Source organism: Equus asinus, chromosome 3, assembly GCF_041296235.1.
Source record: "Equus asinus isolate D_3611 breed Donkey chromosome 3, EquAss-T2T_v2, whole genome shotgun sequence".
In the NCBI taxonomy this organism is placed as follows: domain Eukaryota; kingdom Metazoa; phylum Chordata; class Mammalia; order Perissodactyla; family Equidae; genus Equus; species Equus asinus.
The window spans coordinates 142,665,015-142,676,179 of NC_091792.1; the positions used below are offsets into that span (position 1 = coordinate 142,665,015).

Genomic DNA, 11,165 nt, shown 5'->3' on the forward strand with positions numbered 1-11,165 from the left:
AAATTTACCACTAACATACAGATTTTGATTTACTTTCTTCTATTTATTTCCATATATTCAGCTTTGGTTTTTTTTGCTGAGGAAGATTCACCATGAACTAACATCTGTGCTGGTCTTCCTCTACTTTTTACTATGTGGGCCACCAGCACAGCATGGCCACTAACAGCCATGTAGGTCCACTCCTGGGACCCAAACCCAGGGCTGCCGAAGCGGAGCGTGCTCAGCTTAATCACTAGGCCGTAGGGGCTGCTCCATTCTGCATTTTTAATGACTAGTTTTGTATCGCTTATAGAATCATTACTGTATTATTTTACTAATAGCTCTTACATGAAAGTAAGACTGGGAAATAGAAAAATGGGCTACAGATTTGACTGTTCTCAGTCAGGCTACAAGTGGTCTGTAAACGTGGGGGGAAAATTCAGCTCTACTTTTTCGTTCAAGAAATGCATTATTATTGAGAGGTAGCATTTTCTCACCTATAAAATGGGCAAAGGCTAAAGAAAAATAGTTCTTAGCTGTATAGGAGAGGGTTTAGGGAACAATCGTACACCAGAGGTGGGAATATAGATTCATGTTGTCTTTGTGAAAAGCAGTAGATTTTATGTTACCAAGAACCTTAAGAAATTCATACCCTTGAACCCAGAAATAATGTGTGAAATTATCTTTTAGTATTCTGTGAACACAGACATGATTAAGATTTCCTCCCAGCGTTATTTATGATTCTGAAAAACAAACAAAAAAAACCTACCTAAATGTCCACCAGTAGAAGGATGGCTCAGTGATTTATGCTACAGCCACATGATGAAATATTGTTCTAGCTTTAAATCATGTTTTCAGAGAATATTTAGTGACATGGAAAACATTTTCCAGTTACTTGAAAACAAGGAAACAAAGTAATAATCAGGTTATATGCTGTTGGAATGCACTGTTTATAAAAACAAGGCGAGAGCAAAACTTAAAAGAGAAAAAATGCAGAAATAACTGCAACAGGTTTTGAAAATGTTTGATTTCTACATGCCAGTAAATTGGATGATATGTAATCAAAGACTCATAGTCGCACATCATCACTCTTTACCAAAAATGTGGGGTTCTCAATCGTTCTGTTTGTGGTTTATGCTAAGAAGTAGTTATTTTCCTAACATCAACATTAAAATTTTTCACCCCTTGTTTTATTTGTAACTCATTTTTATTATCTTCTAGAAATTCTGTTTACATTCCTAAAACAGTCTGCTGATTTTGGCACATCTCTGTTAGGGGTGAGGGTGAATTTGTTCATCTCAAGGTCCAAAAGTACTAGAGGGCCAGTATGTAGAACAAAGCATAGCAGCCGAAGTACTGCACATGTATGTCATGCATATGAACCCTGGTATGAGTTTAGTAGAAGTGATGACTGTCAGGTAAAAAAAAAGTATGGAAGATTTCTCTGCCCAGGTCTAGCAGATTTGGGGCAGAAAAGGGAGGTAAATGAAAAGTGATTGAGAAACCAAGAGATGAAGGCCAGTACACAGTTTACTTCAGAGCATTTATTTTCTCTTTGTTTGTGGCTAACATATTGGTAATGCATGATGTTAATGACTTTATCCCTGAGAGGATAGGTCAATTCAAGAAATCTACTGTATTCCTGCTGTGTGCCAAACTGTACCATACCGGGTGGTACTGTGTGATCACCAGATGGATCACCTTTTAGCAGACTGATAACTGCTACAAAGGGAAGACCTTGAGAAGGAGCGGATTCCCATCCACCTTGGTTCTTAGAATCCTTTGTTATTATTAAGAGATCGTGGAAGTGAAAAGATTTCTAAAGGAGCAATTTTTTTTTTATTAATACTTTATTACTCTCTAAGACATTTTAATTCTTTAAAAATTAGGAGATTGTGTTATTTTGCCATTTAAGCTTTTGATAACTAAGTAGCACAGCATTGTATTTGGATTTCATAATTGTGCTGTGAAATGAAATTTAGAATTGGTATTTGAACTACGTGTTTTGATTTTAAATACAATTGTAAAATGCAATATTTGAAATTAATGGAATTTAAGATTTAAAAGTAAAATTACTAAATAATGCTTGTTCTTTATTCACATATTTGATAGTTGAGACCTTTCTGTTAAAATATTGAAGAGTAGATATCTACAAAAGGTTTAATCCTACCCCTTCTAAGTAGGACTAGCGGTTAGAGGGAGTGTTATGAGTTAGAGTGGTAGCATTCACTCACTAGTAGAGGAGCCTTTTCTACTAAATGCTCCTCACTGCCATAGGACTGGTAAGCTGTTGGTTGGTTTTAGACCTTTTGCTCTTTACATTTGTCTGAATAAGGTCAAAGGAAACAGAAGGACTGGACATTTGATAGAATTGTCCCCATTAATCAAAGGATTTAGCTTTTAATCACACACTGCCACCTTTTCAGATAAGGAGAGCCATTTAATACTAAGCTTCTAGACCTCCACATAATATTTGAACATTTCATGTCCATTTATTGAATTTAATGATTTTTAAATGATGCTGTGTTATTAATTGAGACACTAAGTATATTGAAAAAATAGCAGATGTATTTCAGATATTAGTCAAGAGAGTCTGTTTCATTAGAGAACAATGGTTGCGTGGTAAACTTATCTTAATACTTAAGTAAACTTATCTTAATACTTAATACTAAAACTTATCTTAATACTGTTTGAGAAAGAAAACTAGATTTAAATTCTTTTGCAACACCTTAATTTCTGTGTGTGTATGTGTGATTTCACTCTGAAGTGGTTTGGTTTTAGATCTTAAGAGTAGTTTACTGTATTGGTGAGAAATACATAGCTAGAATTGTTTTAATCAAATGTTACCATGTTTAGAGTCTGTCCTTCCCATTTATCAAATTATTTCTCACAAATTTAGCTATACAGTAGAACCATCATCTATCATTTATCTTGACAACTTAAAATTGCCATTTTATTACTCTGTAGTGTATGAATTCTAAAAGTTTAGAACCTCAGAAACCTACATTCCAGATCAGTGCAAATCAACAACCCTTCTCAAAATTGCCCTTTTTTATCTTGGTTTCGAAATTTCCGTTGCCTTTCAGCTTGTTACAGAGCATCACCATAAGCAAAAATACCTCTAAAGCATACTTTCTTTCTGTTTATCTCCTGAAGATATTCAGTGCTTTTTTTTTTTTGTCCCCCTTTTTTCTCCCCAAAGCCCCCCAGTATATAGTTGTGTATTTTTAGTTGTGGGTCCTTCCAGTTGTGGCATGTGGGATGCTGCCTGGGCATGGCCTGATGAGCGGTACCATGTCCTCGCCCAGGATTTGAACCAGCGAAACCCTGGGCCACCGAAGCAGAGCATGTGAACTTAATCACTTGGCCACGGGGCTGGCCCCCAGTGCTTTGTTTTAAATGTCAGTAAGTTCAGATGGTTACCTTTTATTTCTAGATAAAAATTAATTAATAAAGTAATTAATGGATATTACAACATGTTAATTTTTCAGTTTAAACATCCGTTTACTACCCCACCTACTTACCCACTGTTTCTGAGATGTGGCTGAATTTTGTAATGAGTGAATGTTTATTAATATATCTGTTGTTCCTCTGAAAAGCTATTAAGAAACTGTTATACATTTTAGTTGATAGAATCCTGAAACCAAGGGGAAAAGAATATACCAGGGGCCGGCCCCGTGGCCAAGTGGTTAAGTCCGTGCTCTCCGCTTTGGCGGCCCAGGGTTCGGATCCTGGGCGTGGACATGGCACCGCTCATTAGGCCATGTTGAGGTGGCGTCCCACATGCCACAGCTAGAAGATCCCACAACTAAAATATACAACTATGTACTGGGGGGTTTTGGGGGGGAAAGGGGCAGGAAAAAAAAAAAGATTGGCAACAGTTGTTAGCTCAGGTGCCAATCTTTAAAAAAAAAAAAATTGCAAAGAATAATGTATATCACAGCTGGAGCAGGATCAACACAGTTCGACTTTTAAGGTTTTTTTTTTTTACCCCCATTTCATGATAACCCTCTTAGGTTTATTTATCAAAAGGGGGGCCTCCTTGTGACTGTCTTTGGGATATAAAGATGTCACTATAGTGCCAGCCTCGATGGTCTACTGGTTAAAAGTTCCTCATTCTCTGCCTTGGCAGCCCGGGTTCGCTTCCTGGTCCTGGTCAAGGAACCACACCACCTCTCTGTCAATTGCCATGCTTGCGGCAGCTCACATAGAAGAACTAGGAGGACTTAGAACTGGGATATACAACTGTGCACTGGGGCTTTGGGGGAAAGGAGGAAAAAAAGAAGATTGGCAACAGATGATAGCTCAGGGTGAAGCCTTGTCTGCAAAAAAAAAAAAAGTCACTGTATAATATTTTACATTATGCTACATTTTGAGCTCTTAGATGAGCAACACTAGGTTAGTTGGAAGCTTGTCAAAGATTCATCAGTGGAGAAGTACCCCTTTGATAATAAATACGTGTAGTTCAGTTACTTGAAGTGCTTAGATATAAGCCTTGTTTATTAACATGTGGGTGGGCCTTCCTGATATCCTTGTAAAACTGTTATCACTTGTATTTTAAACCTTGATGGTCCATGGTTAAGAGACACGATCACAATAAAATTTTTAACACTTCAGGTTTAGGGTGCTCTAGCTGAGGAATAATTAAAGAAAAATACACAATAGTCATTTGAAATTCACTTTTATAACTTTTAAATTGTATTTGAAAATCTAAGCCTGTCTTTTCTTTGAAAATGAGAAAGACTTGGCATTTTACCAATTCTCTCATCCCACCCCTGTGTGTTGTTGGAAACAACCAGGTGGATGTTGAGAGGGAAAATAATTCATTAAAAATAGTTTATTCAAATCATTGTCATCCCTTTGCCAAAATCCTTAGTGCTGTTTCTGATTTTGAGCTTCACTACGTATTTTTAGGAAAATTGATAATATTGTGATTCATTTATAAAAATGATATGAGTAAATTCCCTTTCTGGATTATTTTGCTTGCTGGTTATAATGATTTTCTTTTTAATTATATAATATTCCTATTTGGATGATTCATGTCCTCCCTTTTTTCCCCCTCCTTCCAACTTTGTAGATCATGAATCAGTTCAGTGGTGTTATGACAACTTCATTAACTACAGGTCCCTGATGTCAGCAGATAATGTACGCCAGCAGCTATCACGAATTATGGACAGATTTAATTTGCCTCGTCGAAGTACTGACTTTACAAGCAGGGACTATTATATTAATATAAGAAAAGCTTTGGTTACTGGGTATTTTATGCAGGTATGTGGATAATACAGGAATGTGTAATTAAATGTTTACATGATATTGTTTGCTTTCTATGATAGCCTTTTGAATCCCCTTAAACACAGGTCATTTTAGGACTGTCTGTGAATATTGATCTTGAATGTTCTGTCCAGATTCTCAAGTGAACTAATATACTAAGAAATTTTATGTGCCTGATGAGTAACAAATTCCCTAAATATCGAAATTAGTAATCCAGTTAGGTAGAAATCAATTTTAGAATTACTTTTTTATTATTGGAGTGTTTTTTATACCAAATGGATATGGTAGCCATTTTTCCGGTGGAATTAGCAGCTGTTTCTTCAATGTAAATTTCAGCCCTTGACATTTTGATAAAATGTGTTAAAGAGTTCCTTTGAATCTAGATCTTCATTGGAGACATGTAATCGTAACAGAGTACTGAAAGAAATCAGTCGTCTGGGTGGATCCAGAAGTACAGTTTACTTTCCTCTTTATGTAGAAACCATTCACCCCAAATTCAAGTAATCAACTATATTTCATTACAGTGCTATAGGTGATCGTTGATATTTATAACTAAGACAGGTGTGCCACAAAAACCAAAAATGTCTTTTGAGTTAAGTAATAAAGATGAAAAATAATTTAAACTGTTTCATTTAGTTTTAAGTGTGTTGTATTGGAGGCTTTACAAACTGAAGTACAACTTGTCAGGTAAATTTAGTGAACATTTATTTTAAAAGGTTTAAAACAAATTATGTTTTGAAAAACTCAAATTTCTGGTGATAAAATTAGAAACAAATCATTCCATTACTTGAGATAGGGTTGATTTTAATTATCTTGTCTGTCTCTTGCTTGCTTGTTCGTTCGTTCTTCTGGCTATGTCTCCTAAGCAAGAGGTGGCCTGCCTTAAGGCCGGATGAGCTCAATAAATAGAATGGATCTAAATGCACTGAGTCAAAACACAAGTAGATTGGTGCATTGTCTGTCTTTGAAATCAAAGTAACAATAAGAATGTTTATTGTGGCATTTTATTGGAAGATCTTAAGCTTATTAGAGTTAGGTGAATAATAGAGTTAGATATGAGAATTCTTTTTCCAGAATCTTAACTGTATTCTTAATATTTATTTAGTATGTACTAGTGTACACTAGCTTCCTTTAGACGTGTTGTTAAATTTTCTTTTAATAATTCAAAAAGGATTCCCAAAAAGCCATAGTGAAGCATTATGGATTCCTGATTCTCTCTTAAGATAAAAATTTGTTAGAAACAGGGTATACAGTATGGTACCTGTCACCCAGTAGGTGCTTAGTAAATATTTATTAATTGAAATTGATTTTCTATTATTAATAATTATTCATTTCTTTTCACACATTCTTTATGCTACTGGAGTTCTAGAATTTGAAAGGACGTATAGTCATTTACTTCAGTATTTGTTAATGAAGTATTAGAGTGCCACCAAAGTGTTTGATTATAGATAGAAGAAATATAACCAAGAAGCACATGCACCTTCTCTGTCTTTTTTTCCTCATTCTTTTTCTTACTATCTTTTCTTTTTAGGTTACTTTTTGCTTCTCCTTTTTGCTCTCTTTATTTTTCTGTCTTAAAATGTGAATCTTCTCGTAGTTGTTCATCTACTACATAATTGTCCCTTGGTGCTAAAGAACCCACTCTAGTTGGTGTAAGGCAGGGGAAGGACCTGATAGTATGTATTAGGCTCTGTGGGCCCAGTAGGTCCCCATTGAAACTACCAAACTGCCAGCTCTTAGAGCGTTAAAGCAGCCATGGACAAATGGGCATGCCTTTGTTCTAATAAAACTTGACTCATGGACACTGAAATTTGAATTTCATGTGATTTTTTACGTGTCAACAAATGTTTTTCTTTAGATCCCCCCCACCCCAATCATTTAAAGATGTATAAACAATTTTTGGCTGACAGGCCTTAACAAACACAGGCAGTGAGTTGGATTTGGCCTGTAGTAGTTTGCTGATCCCTGCTTTTATCAGGCAGTGATAAATAAGTGTAGCCATGGAATAAAAAGCAAAAGGTGAGGCCTGCCTGTTCCTAATTATGTAGGTAGCTTTATATCACTCTTTTGTTTTGGTAACTAGTACATCAGAAGCATTGTATTAATTTACTGAGTTTTGGTTTCAGGTGGCACATTTAGAACGAACAGGGCATTACTTAACTGTGAAAGATAACCAGGTGGTTCAGTTGCATCCCTCTACTGTTCTTGACCACAAGCCCGAATGGGTGCTTTATAATGAGTTTGTTCTTACAACAAAGAATTACATCCGGACGTGTACAGATATCAAGCCAGAATGGTAAGCAACACCTTTTTTGTTGTAATAGTTTTTGTTAACGTTTTGCTTAGAATGGAATCTGCTTTGTTATGGAAGTCCTGTCCTTCTTTTCACTCATAGGGGAAATTGGTGTTCCCACCAGCTAGGGATATATATTCCATTGTTAGAGGGCTTTGGATATGGTTGATCTCTTACACTCTTTGCTAAGAGGACAGTGAGATTGTTGGTATGGACATGGGCAGGATTTGGAGCCAAATATAAAGTTACAGTTGACTAGTACCAACAATGTCTTTGGAGCCATTCTCTTGCTGTTGTGATTAATTCAATTTTCCTGGTTCCAGAAGTCAGTCAGTCTTTGTATTTTATCTATGCCATTATAATTAACTCTCAACTATGTATTATTTATAAGTTGGTCCTTTAGGCACTAAGCAAGCATAAAAACTACGTCTCTTTGTATCAGCATATTTAATTTACAAAATGTAATCAGAATTGATTGTGTTATTTTAAGTAAACTTACTCCACCCCCCATTTGTGTGTGTGTGTGTGTGTGTGTGTGTCTGTGGTATGTGTTTGCCAGAGTCCATTCTAAACTTGTGATGGGAAACGTCATCCAAGAATGGTGGAACTGAAAGCACTTATTTTAGTTGATGTCACTTGCTATATATTGTGAGGCTTCTTTCCTACATTGCTTGATGACTTTGACACTTAAATTCTGTAGGACATTACCATTTTATCTTAAATGCTTTGTTGAGAAAAAATTGGATGGCTAAACTTTAAAAAAGATTGCAGTCAAGTCTATTCTTTGGGGTATAAAGTTATATTTATAGTTGTTAAAACTTTGAAAATGAGAAGGTCTTCATTTGAATACTAAGATGTTTCTTATGTAGAACCTGTTTTACTGTAACCTTGCAGGAGTTGGTCAGAATAATGTTCTAGAGCGAAGAAATGAATGACCTATGTTAATATCTTTATATTAATGTAAAGAAAGGGTTTTTTAAAGAATTTATCTTTTTTTTTTCTTTTAAGTTTATGAAAAGTCCAACGTTGGAAAATTTACAGCTTACTAAAATAACACATTTCTAAAAGTGATATAAGGATTAGGCATTTGTAATTTTAACATTGATTTGGATTCGTAGATTTGCCTTTGTTCATCAGTATATTAATGAATAATGCCTATCCTATTAGCAACTCTCGTACTTTAATTAAATGTTAATTTGGTAATTTTTCCCCCCCTCTGGACAGGTTGGTGAAAATTGCCCCTCAATATTATGACATGAGCAATTTCCCACAGTGTGAAGCAAAGAGACAGTTGGACCGCATCATTGCCAAACTTCAATCCAAGGAATATTCACAGTACTGAATTCAATGCTTAGAACTGAAGTTATTCAGAGGACAGCTTTAAAAGATGAATGAACTCAAAAGTTCAAGTTGTGCTCTTCACGTTGGTTCAATAATGGCCTTTATTTGAAAGCTTTTTAATTTTTCTTTACAGTAAATATTCCATTCTGATTTCATAAATTAAACATTTATGCCTCCCTTTTGTGTTGACACTGTAGCTCATACTGGAAAAGTCGATCAATGTTTTGCAGTTTATTGAAAGTAGTTCTATATATAACAATGTTATAAGCATTTCTTTAGAAATGGTTGAAAATGCTTCTAAAATGTGATTATCGACCATGGTATGCATGATCGTTGTAATTGTTGACATTCCTTTTAGAAGTTGTGAAATGTTACAACTTGTGCTTATGTAGACACAATCTTCTGTCTCAGTACAGAGGCACTGACTTCAATAAAGTCTATTTATACTAATTTCGGCCAAAGCACTTTGATATCTTTGTTCTAGTCTCTGTAAGTATGGCTTCTCTGCGTAAGTGTGGGGTTTCTTTTTTTGTAAGTATAATGTGATTACATATTTAGCATCTTTCCACAAGGACCACTCCTCAGATAAAGTAGTCATTACAGCAGTGTTTTTAAGAACATAGCTTAGCAGTTTGTTAGGTTAATCAGGATGTGATCTAATGGGATAAAGTATATAGTTTTTATTCAAAATTGGATCCCAAAAAAACAATAATCAAAGGAGAGTTTTCTCTTCACCTTAAAGCTTATTTCATAAGGCTGATACTTTGTTATTTTGTTACCACGTTTTTAGTAGATCTTTTTGTTATACTTGGAGAAACCTTCTAAGCACTCTGGCCTCTGAAACAAATGTTTATTTGTATTAGATAGGGAATGAAATGATATTGTAGATCTTGGTCAGTTTTACTGAATTGTCAGTGTTGGATGTTTTAGGCAATGTTGAAAGTAATTAGTATGGTGTATTACAATGTGAATTTGACTTTCCATTTCCTGTAACAGGCAGTAGACAAGTTAACAACCTTTTCTTAACCACAAATGAAGTGCTTGGTGTGACTCATCAAAGGGTCTGTAATAAATCGCTTCCTTTCACTTGAAGACTAAATACTGTACTCATTTATGTCTGGACTCTCCTCTTCTCCCCCTTCCCCTTTAAAAACTAAATGTTAAAGGAAATGTGTAGGTGTGCCTAGTTGGAATTTAAGCATACTTTGAAACATATTTCTAGTATGTGGTTTAAGGGAGTTAATTGGGCAAATTGAGTTTTTCAGGCTACTGGGATACTTTTTAGTGTAGGTAGCTCTTGTTACTGAATGATGCCTAGTGGCTTGAAAGAGTTAATATACTTCTAAGTGCCTAATTTTGTTCCCATGGAATAATTTACATGCTGATATTTCAGATTACATTTAAGTTGGTTAAAATTTTATTGTACGTTAAGTATTGGCAAGGTTATCTGCTGGAATTTTTTTAGATTATGTTCAAGTCTAGGCAGTTGATCAGACTTCACTAAAAAGGCAGCTCTTGCCAAAGAAATATGCCGTCTGTCAAATTTATGCCACAAGCATACAGTTTGTAAATCAGTTGCATATCTTTATAATCTGACCATCTATCCAAGTTTAAATAGGTCTCAATCTAGTGTATGTATTGTTCAGTATTGTGCTCTTTTAAATGTGAAGATAGGCCATTAGGTTTTCTTGTAGAGAAACTTAAGTTACAGAGCTCCTGATACGTGGAACAAAGTTTGGTATTTGGCAGAGTTTCTGGGAATGACAAGTGCTCTTTCCATCTTGTAAATGTTGAATGTGCATTGAGAGTGGCTCCGTGGAAAGAGTAGAGTGAGGTGAGTTTTTATTTCCTATTATTCCTACCCTAGTGTCGACAGTTTGAGGAGGCTGGCCACATCTGATCAAAGCTGAGAGTTTCTTAGTCATTGATGTTACTGACAAAGGTAGAGTTTTTAACACTTGTGTTTTCCAACCCCTTTCTTTTATAGATTTGGCAACTGAATACCAAAGTGGTTACAATTTCCCTTGTTTACATAGGTAGTTACAACTATCAAATGAATCCTCTGTGGTATAGAGCAAGAAAATTAAAATTTAAAATTTTCTCCATAATATTCAGAAAATCTTTTTTGAAGGTTTTCTGAAGAGGTCTCCTTGTCTCTCACTTAAAGTAGTAGAGCTGCTTTTTGTTGTGAGTGTGGCATACAGAAAGAAGGCCATCAGCAAATAAGAACCTTTGAGTGTAAAAGTTGAGGAAATGAACACAACTTAGGAAGAAGAGGACA

General features: G+C 35.3%; 1 protein-coding gene across 1 annotated transcript in view; it reads left to right on the forward strand.

Moving 5' to 3' along the window:
- DHX15 (DEAH-box helicase 15) overlaps nucleotides 1-9,334 on the forward strand; it is a 54,602-nt gene extending 45,268 nt beyond the window's left edge. Inside the window, exons 12-14 of the mRNA XM_014855878.3 lie at nucleotides 5,057-5,247; nucleotides 7,377-7,546; nucleotides 8,768-9,334. Coding sequence (XP_014711364.1) covers nucleotides 5,057-5,247; nucleotides 7,377-7,546; nucleotides 8,768-8,885 — 479 coding nt within the window. The 3' untranslated portion in view covers nucleotides 8,886-9,334. The remainder of the gene's footprint in view (nucleotides 1-5,056; nucleotides 5,248-7,376; nucleotides 7,547-8,767) is intronic.
- Nucleotides 9,335-11,165: the final 1,831 nt, after the last annotated feature.